We start from the raw sequence: 18,539 nt of genomic DNA on the forward strand, positions 1-18,539 counted from the left end.
ACAACAGCCTCTTGGATGGACTGGTGTAATTACACGGTTCATTTTCCCCATTTTCAAACTGAAATAACTGAAAAACTTTCCTTTGCCATAAGCAATATTGGGATGTAGGGAGGAAGGGCTCTCTGTAAAAAGATGCTGCTGCAGGAAAGCAGTCTGATGAAACTGACCTCACTGTCACTTAGCAGGATATGATGGGACTCTATAAAGAGAGGGAGTGGCGAGCAGCACTAAGCAAATTAGAGGAAGGGAAAGAGAGTGCTTGAGAGGTTACACTAAACTACCGAGCAGAAGTGGCCTCAGCCAAAATTTATGCATGTGAACAACAGCCATTGTCCCACATAATTAAAGGCTGCGCTACAGCCAAACACTCCAAATTACAGGGCTGAGCTCCCTCCTCTCGGAGACCTCGCTGGGTACCGGGTAACGCTGTGAAAAATCAACAAGGAGGACACGACGCCTCCTTGTCCCCCTCCTCAGCTCCCAGGACCGCGGAGCTCCCCAGACCCTCCCCGGGCACCATTGAGCGGGGCGGGAGTGGTGAGTGGTGCTGCCGGCGGCCGTCAGGGGGCACCGCAGGGCCGCGGAGGGAGCCGCTGCCTCCCCGCTACCGCCGGCGGGAGTGCCCGGGGCTGGGCTGGGCTGGGCCGGGTTGGGCCGGGCCGGGCCGCACCTCCCCTCTTTCAGTGCCGTGGCGCAGCGTGGGTACCGCCGAGCGCGGCCCCTCCGCGCTGCTCGCGAGGAGGTGAGCGCAGGGCGGGCGGCGCGAAGCTTCTTCGGCAGGGGCGCGGGGAGGAGCGGAGGGAGGGAGCTCGGGGCGTGGGGTGGAGCGCGAGTGGGAAGATGCGGCGCGGGGGACACGGGGTCCGCGGCGCGGTGCCGGGGAGCGGCGGTGCCGGGGAGCGGCGGGAGACAGCCTGCGCCGGGCGGGCGGCACCTGCCGGGACCCGGAGAAGAAGCGGAGCCCACCCGAAGGTACGGGGCGGGGGGATAATGAATCAGGATCTACACAGAAGTGTAAGAGATACCTGCCGGGCAGGGACGGGCGGAGTGCGGAGCAGCCGTGCCGCAGGCGGCTGCGGGGGGGTGCGCTTGGAGCCCTAAGGCGCTGGGTCAGGTACAGCAGGCGAGCGGAATCTTTCGTGGAAGGGAAAGAGCGATGTCCCCCTCGTACCCACCCAGCGGGGTGGTCCAAGCTCCTGGAACGCTCGGCGTTTGTAGCCTTTCGTGCGAAGTGAGCGCCGTCTGATAGTTACTGTTAGGCAAAATGAATCACTGCCAAAAGGTCAAAAGACCTCAGAATTACTGTGGGACTCATCTCTGTGTAAGGTATCTTTCTTTTTACAAGATGTTTCTCATGGGCAAAACCCCCTGGGTTTTATTTTAAGAAATGTGTTTGAATTGTGTTTTGCGGCAGAGCGGGTGGTATTCCACTAGAGCTTCCTAAGTCGCTGTGGGAATCTCTGGGTAAAGTGGACACGTTAGCATGACAGCAAACTGTTTCAGGTCGCATTTATAAGGAGAGTTCTACCCTGTTTTAAAAGGAGACTCAATTTTGAGGTATTAGTCTGGGCTGAGTGTTATCGTCACAGGTGACGTTTTTCACCCAAGATCTTAAAGCATTTTACAATGATGGGTGCTGTTACATTTTTTTTACTGTGCAGGTTGAGAAATCAAGGCAATGAGTAGTCAGGTGGCTTGCTCAAGGTCATGCAGCAAAGCTATGAATATAGATAAATCCTGTGTGGCCTGTTAAAAGTGTATTACCAGAAATTCTGGCATCCTTTTTCTAATCCCACACTTTGCCAACTGTTTATGTACGAGCTGAGGCAGCTTAAACAAGGAGCACTAGATAACTTCTGCATGCTGATTTGTTAAGAGAATGGGCAAGGTACCAGTGCTTAAGGGTTTTTATGCAACTGCAGCTGAGCAACTGAAACATTTCTGGAACTGGAGGGCTTGAGGAAAGATCAGCTATCTGCAGCTATCCAGTGTTAGCAAGTAGTCATAATTCATTAGAGTTGAGGGAAATAGAGTAAATATAAGCAGATGCAACTGACAGGAAGAAAGAATAAATAACCTTATGCGGAGTTGCAAGACACATTCTTTGGGTTAAGTACAATGTCATAGTAGTTGCAGTATTACAGTACCAGTGTGAAACAAGCAGCAAGATCTAGAAAGCTGAAGGTAGGTTTTGCGTGAACAAGGCCAAATGTGTCAGCGGTGCTACCTCATTGTGTAAAGAGCAAGTGTAGCCTTGATTATCACGATTATTAAAAAAAAGAAAAATGTGGGGGAGAGGAAAGAGATGAGGGAGGGCCTGGTTTCTCTCAGCTCCATCCTCATGGTTTTCTTCCCCAGGCTCTTCACTGATGTCATGTCAATAACATGGTGAAGCTGAAGACAGAAGCTGGGAATAGTTCTTCTGCTTCACTTTTGATAATCAAGTGAATTTGCTGCCAGTCCATTCCTTCCAGCATGGCTAAGAGCGCAGAAGTGAAGCTGGCCATCTTTGGTCGAGCTGGTGTGGGCAAGTCAGGTACGTTGCTGATTTTTTTTTTCCCTCTGCCTCTTATCAGGTAACTCTTTCCTCCTTCTGTGCAGACAAACTCTTTGTGCAAAAAATCAATTGTGACCTTATTCTTGTCAAGAAGGTCAGGATCAGGCCAGGGTTTCTCTCTTGTTTTCTACACTATTTCTCTAAGTTCTCCAGAAAAAAAACTTTTTTGCTTTAAAAAAACTCGAACAACAATAAAGAACAAAAAACTTCCCACCTTAACTCAACCCAGCTTCTCGTGAAGTGGCAAGATTCCTTTTTCAATCCAAACAGAATTACTAATTTTTAATTTGCCTCTTCATAGTTTGTACTAGATGAAGGCATTTATATTACACTCCCTATCTCTTAAGATCAGTTATCCTCTGTGAAATATTGGATGACTTCTGTAATGGCTGTAATTCTGGTTGATTTCAGAGGGAAATTTTAGACTCAGCAACTCAAATAATTTTCATTCTCAGTACACACTTGGATTTAAATATTTACCAGGAAACCAATGAAGTCCAATGTGTAACATTTGCACTTGTAGAGATCTTTTGAGAAATAAACATAGTCTGGTGAGTTTATATGGTAGAAACACAAGGGGGAGGCATAAATGTTAAAAATCCTTATCTACAGGCAGACTTCCCTGTGGCGAGACAAGAAGCATAATGTAAGGGTTTCAGCCTTTTGCAGGCAGTTTGGTGTTTTGGTGTTTATCTGACAGCTCCAGGACCACTCTAATATATCCTTGTACCATAGGAATGAGGAAATAAGAGTATAATTACAATCAATCTCCTTATGGCAGAATAGAAACTCTAAGATACTGTTTATTTTAGAGAATTCTGCACAAGAGAAGCCAGGGGGTAGGACATACTGGTAAGAACATTAGGTGAGACTTTCAGCTGCTGTCAGCCAGCTCTTGTTCTCTGAAGTAGCTCTTTTATTGGAAATGCCAAGGTTCTTGCCCATGAATGTGTTATAGTCCATTACTTCAGAATGGGTTGATTCAAGATCATGTTTACCCAGAAGGCATTTTACCAGAACACTATCAGTGAAGTAGCTCTGTCAGCCTTGGGGAAAAAAGGTGTATGTGAGGCAGAGATTGTTAGAGATGATACCACTCATAATACAAAGACAGCACAGATTAAATTCTATCTTCTTGAATAAAATACCTAAGGGAATGCTGATAATATAATGGGATAAGTTTAAACTGTTCCTTCTCTCCTCTTGTGCTCACCCCACCCCTATTTTGTATTTGTCTTTTGCTGTCATGTCCAGGTTTTGTGAATAACTTCAGTGGTTAATCTTTTGGTTTGTGTCACGTTTGGTTGATGGTTTCCATGGTTGTCCTGTCTTTTGGCTAGATTCAAAATAATGCAAGAGGATGTTGAATTATTTGCAGGAAAACTGAAACACCAAAAGACTCCCTTTACCCTTGATATCCCTAATGATGTGAGAACTTGAATTTAAAAACATACAAAACTACTACTGAAGTCCTCATTTAAAATACCTCACCAGCATAGGCTCAACGAGAGCCTTTTTTGCCTGTTTAGTCCTTTTTGTAGACTCATAGAGTGGGATTTTTATGGCTGTTTTCCTGTAGTCCTGTAATTAGGTGGGAGCTGATTTTTAATGAAAAGCCAGTAAAAGCATCCTAGTCCTTCAGAATCCTCCTCCTCTTTTTTTTAAAATTCTTTTTCCCCTTTGAGATGCAAGGAAATATTACATAAAGTATGACTAAGGACCCCTCTTTCTGATTGTGACCACATGTGTGACTCTCTGTGGAAATGAAGGTGCATATAAGTGTCCAGCACAACAGGGTGGATCTAAGGGGGCGGAGAGACTAAAGTGCTGTCAGCCACCTAGACAGAGCAGCAGCTGTGCCCCCAAAATTTCCAGCTTGCTAATGAAAAGCCCCCTTTATACATTCCTATAAAAGGATCCAGTTTTGAGAGCTCTACCAACTCCAGACAAATAAGTGGGGGGAAGGGGGTGCTGTGCCTGAAAATACCTGTTTGCCTGTAGCCAACAGTAGCAGCAGTGGGAGCTGTGTAAATGCTGTTACATGAAGTCCCCAGATAGCTGGGTTTGGAGGATAAGTACCCTGCCAGATTAGTGTGGATAGTGCCTTTTTTTAGCATAGCTGTGTAATTCCCTATCCCTGTTACCAGTTTGTAATACATGGCTGAGACAGGATCCTGTGGCCATAAGTTACGAGAGTAGGGTTGGACAGACAGCTTAAAGATAAGCCAGACTCTGGAAGCAGGAATGCAAGGCAGAACGCTGGAGCACGCTCAATACATGTGATGAAAAGGAGACACTGGGTGATAAATAAGGCCACTGTAATTGCCAGAAAGTCAAGCCAAAATCTAGTCACTGGCTTGCTTTCTTGGCTCATCTTCATTTACTGAGGAAGAGCCAGGCATTAGGTTCTTAATCTGCAAGTTGCTTCACCACCTGACAACATCTGTGAAATTACAGATGTGTATTGTAATATCCTGCAAAGGCTCCTCTTCCAGTCCCTGACCAGGACTTTGGGTCAGTAAGACAAAGCAGCTATGAAAAAAGAAGTATTGTACTTCAGGATAAGTGGAGAATTAAAGCACACCATGAAAGTGAATAGAACTGTTAGCATTACTGAGAGCTGAAGAACATCTTAATCTCATTGTTAATGCTAGACATCTGTATCATGGGGTGAAAGATTCTTTGTTCTACCAAGTACTTCCTCCTAACTAATCTAAAACCTTCTCCAGCATGAGGTGGGAAACCAGAACACTGTTCCTAAGTCAGAATAGTGATAGCATCTCAAGAGAGTTAAAGCTAGGGAAAGCAAAACTTTTCTCCACTTTTCATGCTGCTTGTCAAGTTCCCTTGGTTCAAAGGTTTAAAAAGCAAACAACAGGGAAGAGCAAGTCTGAGTGTCACCTTTCTACTGTTCTCTTTCTTTGCCTTGTCTTCCCCATCTGCTGGAGGAAGCCAGCAGAATTGCAGATCAACCTGTCCTGTTTTTTTAGTTTATTTTGGGCTTTTTTTGTTGTTTTGTTTTGGGTTTGCCTTTTTTTTTTTGTTGTTGTTGTTTGGTTTTGTTTTTTTAACTTAATGTAGCTTAAACCTTTCAACCCAAAAATGGACATGCAAGAGTGCTTCACTAAGGCTCACAGTAGAATTACACTGAGCATTAAAGAAATCACTGGCCAGCTTCTCTGGGCAAGCTGCCTGGGTAGGCTCATCAAGTATGAGCATCCCAACCTGCTCTCCTAGAGTGGACTGGATGCTCCTCCATTCACCCAGCTGTTATTGTATAAGCATTGTGTAAACATGGCTTTAAACAGATGAGGAGCTCTGCCTGAGCCAAAGGAGCACTTTGCTGCTGCTGCTTCAGTCAGGAAGAAGAGACAGTCTGTGGGTGGGAAGGGACACTGCTAAGCCCTGCTGTAGATAACTGGGTGGTACCTCCTAATTTGGGCTAAAGTCAAGAAGTACTGAAGGGGAGAGAAAGAGCTTTTAAAGTCTTTTTCTTCATGTCCAAGATGAGCTTGGAGGAAGCAGAGAATTAAAGTTGGAATGAATTAAACATTGCTGTTTAAATCGTTCTTTGCTGAATCCTACAGCTTCATTCCTATGGTAACAAAAGTTAGAATTTCCTAAATATCTCCTTTGAAAAATACAGTAGTAACAATTAATAAAGACTTAAAGACCTTGTTCTTCCATGTCATTGCAAGGTACAATATGTGCCCAGGGAGCTAGAGAGGTGTTGAAAATGCATGAAGTATGAGGAGAGAAGAAGGGCATGTACTGTCTAGCACTGCATGGCTGATGCTTTTCCAACTTATAATTCCGTTGACTATGAATACTTAAAATACCTCTGCTTAGCAGCCTTTATATTTTGGCAAGAAAAAAAGAGAGAATATCCAGCTGCAGCATGTGCTGTCCAGCTTGCCTTATGGCTGTGTTGGTGCCAGGCTGAATACTCTTAAGTTTTTGTGTTAGTGTGTATGGTGTACCTGGCCATGGTCAGATGCTGTTCTCATCTGTCGGTATGTGCCATGCATCTGCAGCCATGGTATGTGACAGAGATGTCTGTGCTTTTGCCATGGGTGCTGAAGTGAGAGGGAAGATCCTAAAGGTCCCACAGGCTCCCCCCAGTAACTTTCTGTCTACTTCTGGGCAGCTATGCAATAATTTTCTTATGCTATTAGGTATGAGACATGAGGCTGTGGTCACCTTTTCATCCAGCAATAGCTCCTATGCTTGTATTTGAGCAAGAAGAGGATTATTGATAAAGTAACATCAATAAATATCACAGAAACAGAAACAAAGATCTCAATTTGTATTTGTTGGCTTACTCTATATTCCTCGTCTAGCCCAGGATGGGCAAACAGACTTGTGAGAAAGATATCTGGATTTGAAAGTTTCTACAGAACAAGTTCAAGCAGCAGCTAAGGCAGACAGGCCTACAACAAATCCATTTTGGTTTTATTATATGGGGAGATGTCTGAAGTACACCATCAGAGATCACTTCCCATTTGCAAGGTCTGGGCATGAAGGCAGTAGAAATAAATTTAGCACCATTCCCCTTCAAAAAAACCATGGGTTACCAGCAAAGGAGAGTTCCTTGAGCCAGGAAGAATCCCCATTCTTTATTGGATGCAGGGGGGGAATTATTAACAGCAAGGATGAGGAAAACACTGAGCTACTTAATTGCCTTTGTCTCTAATAGCCAGACCAGTTGTCCTCAGGGTATTCAGCCCCCTGAGCTGGAAGGCAGGGACAGAGAACAGAACAAACCCCCCCATAATCCAGGAGGAAGCAGTTAATGACCTACTACTCCTGGACACTCACAAGTCTATGGGACTAAGTGACATTCACCTGAGGGTGCTGATGGAAGAGCTTGCCAAGCCACTGTCTCATTTATCAATAGTCTTGGTTAACAGGGGAGGTACTGGACCTCTGGAGGCTTGCCAACGTGACACCCATCTACAAGAAGCTCTGGAAAGGAGGATCTGGGGAACAGCAGGCTTGTCAGTCTGACCTCAGTACCAGGGAAGACATTCGTCTTGTGGAGACATTCATCTTGAGTGTGCTCACATGGCATGTTCAGCATATCCAGGGGATTTGGCCCAGCCAACATGAGTTCAGGAAAGGCAAGTCCTGCTTAACCAACCTGATCTCCTTCTATGACCACCCACAGAATTTCTCTAACCAAATGCCAACATTGTTCATTCGGAACAGGAAGGCAGAGATGTTTATTTCATTTTAACTACATCTGATACTGGGTCTACCTGTGTCCCCTCTGAGCAGCTGATGGCAGCTGTTAGAGCTAAGACTAAGAGTCTTAGTCCTGCTGTTCTCTGTTTCTGTTTAGGTTGGGCTAAATATAGGCTGCTGTTTGATTACCAGGGAAGGAATGCCAGGATTCTAGATTTATATGTGTAGCACAGCTTTTTCTCTAGGCCTGTGCCCAGCCACCCCATGCAGCAGTTGCCCTGATAAGATGGCCATCCTGCCCACTTCTGTCTCCTGGAGTCATTGTGAAAAGCTTCCTGGCCAAGACCCAGGAATCCTTCACCTGCCTACCACAAATCCTTGCAGTGTTTTGGTCTCTCTGCAGTTCCTCACAGAATCAATGAATGCACCTCTGTCTCCAAGACTGCTGCTAATAGTTCCTTTCAGAAATGCTAAGATTTTTATTCTTCCCCAAACTTCTTTACTTCCCCGATATCTCTACCCTGTGCCTTGCATATACCTTTTTACTTGATTTCTCCTGGGTTATCCCTTGCCATATAGCCTCATTCTAGTACATTTCCTGAAGTCTGCATATGGTGGAATCACTTCTGCTTTCTACTTTCTACTTGAAAAACATTATATACACAGTTGCCTTTTCTGCCTCCTCACTTAGTGCTTCCTCCCATCTCTGTTTCTCATCTCCAGCTCATTCATTCCTCTTTGCTGACACTGTTGTTGCATCATTAAAGGCTCAGTGCACAAGAACCAGATGAGCCAACCTGGCAGCAATGATAGCATGTGGCAAAGCAGCAGCTGCTGTGATGTGGTTCCTACTGTACTGGAAGCCTTTCACTGGCTTGGGCTTTGAGGATGCTCCAAGCTTTGACTGCTCCAGACAGTTGTTGTATGAAGGAAGTCAGATTCACAGAGGTTAAAAAGGAAGCAGTGTTTATTCTTGCAGAACTAACCTCAGCCCTATGGTGGGTAAATTCACCTATTTTGGCTTTGTAGCGGAGCAAAAGAAACAAGTTATGTCTGTATTTCCCAAGCAAACTTTCCTTTCCTGCATTTCTCTCCGTGCCACCCTCACAGTTTTTACATTTACAGCACCCAAAAATAAATATGTAAGTGTATGAAAAATTACCACCACCTTGAAGTAGGAGGCTGAACAAAATGCTTTAGGCTTCAGCTGAGCTGCAGTTACAGGGCTGTCATTAGCTGCTGTTGACTGAAGGTGTTTGCACCCTCTCACCTCACACCTGGCAGGCACTACCAACACTGTGGTGGGCAGGAGAGTGGAACGGGCAAGGAAACTATGGCATCCTCATCCACTTGCTGCTTTTACTCCAAGTCCATGTTTGCTCAGCATTCCTGACAGTCTGTTATTATACCCGCTGGGGCAGTGGCAGAGTTATAACTGTGCAAAAAGGCACCCGTTGGCTTTCCTTCTCTTACTACACACACTTTGGGGGCACTGCCATGAGTGCTCCCCTTTACCACTTCCTGGGTCATGGCAGTCCCACCTCCAGCTGGCCTGCGATTTGAAATAATATTTCTTTCCATTTGCTTCAGATGAAACCAGCTCCCCCACTTTCATGGACCCCTCCCTTTCCCAGAGCCAGAAAAATAACTAAGAATGGGGGATGCATCTGTTTCTTTTGCCTTTTCTTAATTCTGTATGGGGAAAGTACTTTTTATGATTATTTCCCACCAGGTAGAGCATTCACACTGCTGAAATTAGTCTGCAGCTGTTACAGTTTCTAATGGATTTGCCATGTAGGTGTTGGGAAATGCCATGTATTATGGTAGTGACGCCACAGATAACTCCTTTCTTTGCATACAGTGTGAAAAGATGAATGGCAAGAGAACCATGAATCCCCAGGGAAGGAAGTAGTAGATACATTAAACATATGTGCAGCTTTAAAATGCCATAGAAATCGGCTGGAGTCTCCAACTGCCTTTCCAGAAATGTTAGACAGTAGTTTGCATTGAGGAAAATGAGAGATTATGTTGAAAACATCAAGCCTGGTTTTGAAAGCACACAAAGCTCCTGACGTTCACAGATTGTTTCACTGCTGCTGCTCAGGGGTTGGCAGAGAGGAAGCTGCAGACAAGCAAGAGCAGAGGCCTGGGCCAGTGATGCATTTCTTTGTGGGAACTGTTTAGATAAGCAGCTTGAAAAGTTTTCAAGCTGGAAGGATGCAACTGGAAAACACACAGGATATACTTTCCCAGGGTGGGAATTTTGTTAGCGCTTGAACAGCATTCTAGGTTTCTAAAGGGCTGTGGGAACAAGGGTCACCACTGTGACCCTCCTGCAAGGCATAGCACTATGGCTGTCCTCAAGTGGCCAGTATGGAAACAGAGGTGAAGGAAGAGGAGCCTGATAGCCTCAAGTCACTGAAGGAACTGTGATTTAGGCATTGCCAAAGCTTCTTTCTATGATTCCTCCTCTGGGCCAGGGCTGATGACATCCGTCCTGTAGGCAGTCGTTACCCACCATCTGAGCCCCAACCCCTATAGGCTCTGCTGGATCATTATGACCCTTTAGAGCACCTCCACTGCCCTGCCATTAGATATTAACAGAAATAAAGCATAGAAATAACATTTGCTTTCATTAAAAACACATTTGGAAATTCTATTTTTCACTACTTGTCCATTACGGCTTCATTTCATTTTAACCCACAGGACCAAATTCATAAAAGGAATTGTCTTCACCTTCTTTCTCCCCATCACATGACTATATTTACCATCCAACTCAGAGTATAGTTATAGTAGAATCTATTATAGACTTTCATAACCCTAACTCCCGAGAGGTGCTTTTGTCAGTGGCTTATGTCTGTGCCTGCCATGGGAAACAAAAATCCCCCTCCCCACAACAGGAGAAGCTGGTTATACAAAGCTGTTCGCCATGATCATTTCCTGACCTACTCAGCTATTGACCTGTGCCATTAAGAGCAAGAAAGTGCAAAAAAGAACACAGAAGGAAAAAAAAAAAACCCAAAAAAACCCCAGACTGGGTTATTTATTCCTTCACTGAAAGAGAAATGCAGAATAAATGGATATATTGGAGAGTCACCACAGAAGAATGCCATATTAGACCCATGGGTGCAGAAAAAAACCATAAACAAAAAAACCCAAACCCTAAACCCCCATAGTCTGCAAAATGGGAAGCATGGGAGTATGAGTGCCAAAACAAACACCTTATGTTAACCAACCTCAGTGGCAGATTTTGTGACTCTGAACACTACTACTTATCCCAACTGGAGGCTTGTGGTTACATATGCTGGAGCTGGTTCTGCTCCAGGCTGAATTCCAACATGAAATAATTTAATAGTGATCCACAGCAGGAGTTTTTCCCATGAGTCTATGTCTGCTAGATGTATTGCCAGGCAAAGATTCAGGAAATTTATCTCCTATTAAGAAAACTTGTCCTTTATATACATGGAGCAAAGTAGGTCAGAGGAGATTTTCAAAGATAAGTGGAAAGGAATGTCAGTGTCTTTATTTAGGTACTTATTTAGAAATATTTCCTTTAGGGATGTGTGGGTTTTTTACCCATTCTGGCAGTGAATGCCTGCTTAGCCCAGTTGAGAGTATGGCCAAACAAGCTTCTTTACAAAGCTAGGAGGGTGAAATGAGCTGCCTACCTCCTGCTGTCATGCTGTGCCTACGTAAGTACCTTTCCCCTTGCAGCAAGAGGGGGCTTAGAAATTTGCCTTGTTTCCTGCCTGCAGCTAACAAATTCACTAAAGCAGGAGGATCAGGAACTCTCATGATTTATATCCTAGCAAGTGCAACTGCAGATTCGGCCCTTATATCCACTCCTTCTCTTTATATATGTTAACTTTGCTGATCAAATGTGAGCACACCAATTTTCCCATAAAGATGCACAATCCTGCAAGAACAACACTTGCCTCTGAATATCTGTGGGCAGAAAGGCTGAAGGTGACACAAAACAGCTTTATCCAGGACACAGCTTACTGTGTTTTAGTTATTAAATATTCATACGCTGTGTTCTAATGATGACTGTGACAAAAGAAATAGACTTGAGCATAGAACTCTGAATAATCCAGCTAGAGGCTATTAAATATAGGTTTTCCATAAAGGAAAAACAATCAAAACTGCTCAGAAAGAAACCCATGCTCTTAGGACTTGATAAAGTAGAAAATATGAAAAAAAATTCTCCCTAATTAGTGTCAGTGAAGGAAGGATTTATTAATGAACTGTATTGGTAAGATACAAGAAGGGAACGATGCTAAAAGCAAAGGTTATTTTTTTGCTTAAAATGAAGAGACTAACCTGGACTGGATGGTTCAGACACATTTAAAGGGACAGACAGACCTCTTCTGGGAACACCAGCTGACCACCCTTTTCCTTGTGTAACTGGTATGTCTTACAGAAATAAGCAATTACTGGCTGAGGCAAGAAATCAAGATCTTGCCTTTAATTAATCTTTAGTGCCCCATGGTAATCTCAAATAAGCATATCTCATACCCTTTTGTTAACATTCTGTGTAATTAAACTGGTCTATTTCTTATCACCTCCCTCATTCATCCTCAGTATCACCTCAGAAATTTCTTGGGGTTATTTGTTTGCAGTTTCTAACCTGGCATCTGAAAAAAACAAGCCTCTTTCAGGAAAACAGACCATATTTTAGACATACACAGTATGACTGTTTTCTTTATTGATTTTATATTTAACTTCTAGCATGAAAAAGACACCTAAGCTTTAACTCCACACCACTATGGTGGAGATCAGAAATTCAGGTAGTTCTCAGCATATGTTGGGTGGAGTTTGGGAGCCTGTACTGTAAGACAAGTTGTATGTATATCTAACTCTGCAGACTTGAAGAGATCATGCACTGTTGCTACTCTTTCTTGCTTTAAACTGCAGGCACAATGGATTCTGAGCTAAGAAAGGAGCTTTGCCTGTTCTGATTTCCTAGCTCTGGAAACAGGTAGCTTGTCTTCCTTTTGAAAATGAGGCAAGAGTCAGATCACAGAAAATGCAGAATGACCCCACAGGAATTTTAAGTTTTAGCATCTTCCAAGTGTGAAAAGTATCATGATTTGCCAACAAAAGGTCTACAGACCCAGCTGAACAAAGCTTCATTATCATTACGACTAAATTCATGTGCAATATTGTACATCTCACTTCATATTAGGCCTAAAGGACTTTTTTCATCTAAAGTAGTTTTGTTGTTTTGTAATATTTCTTCAGTTGCCAAAGGTTCACTGATTGATACTTTCTAGTGAGCTGTGAAAAATTTAATACCATCAAGTTTCAGAAACTATTTTGCACGTTCTGGTGCTACAGGTTATTAGTTTTTGCTCCACATGATGCATCATGGACAGGGGCTGGCTGCAAATAAAAGCAAGAGACCCCACAGAAAAGAGAGCACTTCCCAGCCCAGTGAAAACAGTACTTTGTTACCTCAGATCCTGCCTCTGCTTTCTGTACAGGAGGTAGAAGAGCTGACAGTCAAGATGTTCAAAGAGCCAGGGAAATACAGTGATCAACAGCATGAGCTGGAACTGGGCTTAGGGACACCTGTTCATTCTTAAAGTACCTTGAAACTTGATTGTGCACTGTGATTTTTTTGTTCATTCCCTTAGTACCAGTGCCTGTGATGAAAGTTAAAATTATTTTTTGTTCTGTGGATGGCAAGAAAGCAGATGGATAGAAGTCTTCAGTCTAAAGTGTGGGCAGACTGACATCATTGTCTGGAAGTACTAAATCATTGTGCAATTGCAGACTTCTACTCACTTCATGACACTTCAGAAGCTGGATCTCTACACTCATGCGACATTCTAAAGGCATATTTCATATGACATTTCAGAACACTTGGAACCTGCTGATTGCAGAAATGCTCACAGACCGCAAAACTGTTCTGCTCAGAAAAAAAAAAAAAAGCTTCCAGGGCAGTCACAAACATAGGATGCTTGGTGTGCCTCCTAAAGTACTAACCCAGTGACAGCAGTTCTGTGCATGGGTCTTTCTAGTAAGAGAAGATCTAGTTGCACCTCTACAGTTTCTGAAGAGTCTTAGGGATGGTCTTAATGATGTCACTTTTGTATTTGGAGAACAAGATGAATACTCTGACAATTGACCTCTAGAAAAACATATCTGCTTGAAACTTAGAGCACAAAGGTGATATTGTTTAGTTCCCTCTTGGACTGCAGGCTTTCTGAGGAGAAAGACCAGTGCCCAGTGAAGGTGGTGGTACATGACCTAGGAGATTCAGGTTTGATTCCTGTAAGCAAAGTGCCTTAGCTACTGGCATTCAGCTATTCTAAAACAAACAAAACCCACCAAAACAAAACAAAAAACCCACAAAGAAACCCCCAAACAAAACAAAATAACAGCAACCCTCCCCCCAAAAAAACCCCACCAAAACCAAAAGCAAAAAAAAAAAAATCCAAACCCAAACAAGAAAAAAAAAAACCCAGAACCAAAACACCCCCCAAACCCCATACTCAAATAAACATCCACAAAACCATGCCAAAAGAAAAGTGCAAAGATGCATGATGCTGCTAGGACAGACTATGGGAATGAGAGCTGTCTCTTGGATGATGCCTAATGACTGTTCTGCTTTCAGTTTATCCCTGTACCCTGCACATAGGAGTAGCCAGCACTGAAAAAGCCTTAGGTGGTTGGGTCACCTTTTATCCCAGGACAGGAGTGTGCAGTGAAGACAACAATACTGTCTCAACTCCTCCTCATAACACCCAAGCACTTGCTGGGACACAATCAAGGAATTTGTTAACTCAGCACAACATCATAGCCACTACCTCTAGAAGCCCATACCATTCCCACACTTTGTAGTGCATAGATGAAGCAAAACAAGTGTTCTTTACTGCCTTACTGTTGGAGGACTTACACCATCTGTATCTCCAGAAGCTGTCACAGCAGCTCCCTCAACTCATGCATTTGAGAGAAAACAGCATTGCATAAATACCATCACACAGGCAGTACATACAGTACTGCATTTCAATATTAAATGATCCTGAAGAAGCTTTGAATGGCAGTAATTTAAGATATATGTATCAACTATCTCTGCTCTTAGGATATCAGTGCAGGCATCTCTGGCAGCAGTCTCTGCAGTGCAGAAATCATCCAGTTTTAGGTAACACAAAACCCCCTAGGATTCTATTTTCCACTAAATAATTTCCCCTTTTATTTCCTTTATTGCAGGAGGTCAGAGTAGACTGTAGTGACTCTTCCTGACTTGAAAAATGAGCTTGTTGACCATGACTGCATTAAATTCAGAATTTTTCCCTGGCACTTACCTGCCTTTTACCTCCATTGAGCTAAAACACTTCTGTGGTCATGATCCTCTCCTCTGGGCCACTTGAACTTTCCTTTTTCTTATGGAGCCTGTATTCTGTATCTCTGATTATTCCTACATGCTATCTAACTACATGGAGTTGTATCTTCGTTTTATAAGGCAAAGAAATTTCATGTTACAGTTATGAAATATCTTTATGGTGTTTAAGGAAAAAACAAACAAACAAAACCTGCAATTTTCTGTTATGTATAACTTCACAGCACTAAGTGGAAAGCCATGTTTGGACAGTGCTACAGGGGCATTTATAAGAACTTGCAAATTTTTTTTCATTTGAACTCATAAAAATGAGTAATACAATTTGTGCAGCAGTCGTTTATATGCAAGAATAGGGATTAACAGGAGCATGTGGAATAGCAGCCCATTGATGCAAGATCAGAACAAAAATACAGAGCTTTCTGCTGATTCTTCCTAACAAAAATATTTTTACCTTTCTTGCACCAAGGTGTAAGATTTGAAAATACACTGGAAAAGAAACTAAGAGTTTGCACAGAGAGATCCTACACATATCAGGTTGGCAGAATCTTGAAGCAGACAATTTAGAAGCAAAAACTAAGTTAACACCCTTGAAAGATGAAAAAGCAAAAATCACAGGAAGGTGAGCTTTAGTTACAGCTCTTCAAAACTAGATGGAAATTTCACTGGACTACCTGAAAAGCTGAAGAAATTTTCCATTTCCCATTATTTGTTGAAACAATTCAAGACTACACAGAATGTTAGACTAGGTAACTTTGTACAGTACTCTGATCAAATGTTGTACCCCTCACAGAATGGGGAAGTTTGATATGTAGGCAAAATGTTATTATTTCAAATTAGCTGAATTACTGCTTGCTGATGCCACCATTTCTGTGCTCTTTTCTCATCCTTAGAGGTTATAATCTGCTAGAGGTATCCCACTTTAAGGGAGGTTCTCCTGATTTAGAAACAGCTCTGGGAGATTTGGAAAGTGGAGGTTACTAAACACTGAGGGCAGGGTGAGAAGATAGGTATTTTGGTGTGCTTCTCTAATCTTTTGATGAAGAGCAGGTTTCCTCAGTTTTGGGCACTGTAGGCACTTGAATAGAATTTATCCAGAAGAATCTTCAGTGATTTACAGCAAGACTTTTCTCCCCCCACCTGAGGAAAGATACTGCTTTGAATCTCTTTTGAATTGCCATTTTTACTTAGTTTCCATAGCAATATTTCCACAATCAAGAAGTATTGACAGACCTCTGGAGATCAATTCAAAGTCTGTGTAAGTCAATGGAAAAGCATCTTTGTGGAGAATAGTGTCAGCTGTTCCATGGCCCATGCCTGCTCTCCCTCCATGACACTTCACAATGAGGCAAAGAGGAGTCTGAGGTATCCCCACACCCAGTGCTAGCAGACTCTCAGTAATTAGTATAATGAATTGAAGGGAAAAACAGAATTTAGAAACAAGCATTGTAAGGGCAAAAGCATAGACTTCAGGAGAAGTATGTCCTTGATCATAGATGCTGTGTTATTTCACATTTAGACTGCAGAACTCTTCCTACAAATTCTCTAAAAGCTTATCAGCTGGTAAAGTTGCAGTTTGGGCTTCTTTTCCTCCTCTACCTTGAAACAGACTGCATATAGCACAGCACTAACAGACCCTTGCAGTGGCATATATTTAATATACTGGTGTCAGACACTGGGAAAAGATGTGAAGTAACAGACACCAAGCCTGTAGCTATGCCAGGAGTCCAACCCAAACCTCACCAGTCCAATCCAGATCCTGACTTCTTGGGCTCTCTTCCTGCTGTTTGTATGGTTTAAGCTGCCACTATCAGCATGTTAGATTTTTCAGTCACACAAATGCAGATTTATCAGAACATACTGGCTTCTTACCCTAGAGACAGGAACCTTACAGTGTTCTTCTTATCATAGGACTGCAAGGATGTGATCACACTTGTAGCATTTTTTTTCTCTTCAGTGGCAATATGATACATCTAGACAAGTCTGGCTCAGACTTCACAGAACAGTGGGGAAAAAAAAAGTGGTTAATGGAGAACTTTGGCAATTAAAATGAGGAGACAATGGTAGTTACTGGCACACAAAGCATCGGGCTCTCAGGGTTAGTAAGAGGAGCTGTTCTGCCTCAAAATGCTGAGTAGTGAAAGAAGTCAGCATGGCTCCTGCATTTCTTTCTCTGAGGATGAATGTCAGGCTAAGCCTCAGTTTTCAGTCTGACAGATGGAGCTGAAGCCTACACTATTTAGGGTAGCCTTAAATAGGAAGTTAGTACCTGATCCCATCTAAGTTTCCTTAGCACATCACTTAACTATTTAGCTATTCAGACTGGATATTTCCATGCCGAGTGTTTGCTTCAGGCTGCTTATTCTTTTCTTCTGGAAGAGATCTGCAGAAGTGATACAGCCACTTCTAAGAACAAGGTTAGGTAAAAGAAATAGACTGTGTCTACATTATTAAAAAAATATTCTTGCAGCCACTTTACATATGTATTCTACTATCATTGTTTCCCAGAGTAGGAACTCTAAATATAACTGAGGAGGGTTAGCATGTCAGCAAGGGTATGCTTTTGCTATGCCTGTGAAAGTGTACTTATTTTGGGGAGCAAGCCAACACCTCTGGAAGTCCCAAGCTGCTTTTCATGTGTTAGAATTGAGTGTTAAGTTTTTCTTGCAAGTTTACCCTCATGGAAAACATTTCAGCTCTGGATACAGTACTATCTTTCTTTTCAAGGAGCTGTGTAAGGAAAAAAAAACATGGGCACCCTGGTATTACTGCATTTTCCTTTTTTGCTGGCATTAAGATTGACTTTCCATTAATTTATCAAAAGTAGCCTTGTGTCAGGAAGCAGTTGTGGAAGCTAAAAATGTAGTTTCCAGCCTCAGAGATTAGTGGCAAATTTCTGTTGCTTTACCTCACCTGGCACCCAAGCCTCTGCCCATCAGTGGGAGCTTCTCTTCCACGCGTGGGCTTTGATGGAACTTTTTTACACCCCATCTTTTTTTACACCCAATACAACTAGAAATAAAGACGTAATCAGTCTTACCCATCTAAAGATGCTTTCATATTTTGTAACATGTTGGCAAAGGGAGGGTCCCCTTCCTGCTATTGCCTGTGTGGTAGTGACATTAAGGATAATCAGAAGTCTCCTGTCTCAAGAACCCTGAGGCCACCCAGCAGCTCTCACCAGCACAAAAATAATCCAAAGCACAGGGCTATTTACTTCATCAATTAAGGAGAAAACTTTTAGTTAAATACAATAAATATAAATAAACACGTAGAGATAGACACAGATGCACACACGAAAGTATCTGTTCTTTAAAGTAACTTTTGGCAGATGAGGTTTGTGGCATAGTATTCACCTTCTTTTGAATAGCCCAGACAGAGCCTGCAATCCTCAAAAAGGTTCCAGATTTTAAACACAAGGGTTATACAGCCTATTTATGTATCTAAGGAACTGAA

The 18,539-nt window shown here is 42.8% G+C and overlaps 1 protein-coding gene across 2 annotated transcripts in view; it reads left to right on the plus strand.

Moving 5' to 3' along the window:
* The first annotated feature begins 704 nt into the window (after window positions 1–704).
* RERG (RAS like estrogen regulated growth inhibitor) overlaps window positions 705–18,539 on the plus strand; it is a 97,523-nt gene continuing 79,688 nt past the window's right edge. Inside the window, exons 1-2 of one of the 2 annotated variants that reach the window (XM_008505919.2) lie at window positions 705–742; window positions 2,359–2,536. In XM_008505919.2, coding sequence (XP_008504141.1) covers window positions 2,476–2,536 — 61 coding nt within the window. In that variant the 5' untranslated portion in view covers window positions 705–742; window positions 2,359–2,475. Of the gene's footprint in view, window positions 743–2,358; window positions 2,537–18,539 lie in introns of those variants that run through there. The other variant, XM_008505920.2, reaches the window with a different exon arrangement.

The sequence above is a fragment of the Calypte anna genome, chromosome 1, assembly GCF_003957555.1.
Source record: "Calypte anna isolate BGI_N300 chromosome 1, bCalAnn1_v1.p, whole genome shotgun sequence".
Lineage (NCBI taxonomy): Eukaryota > Metazoa > Chordata > Aves > Apodiformes > Trochilidae > Calypte > Calypte anna.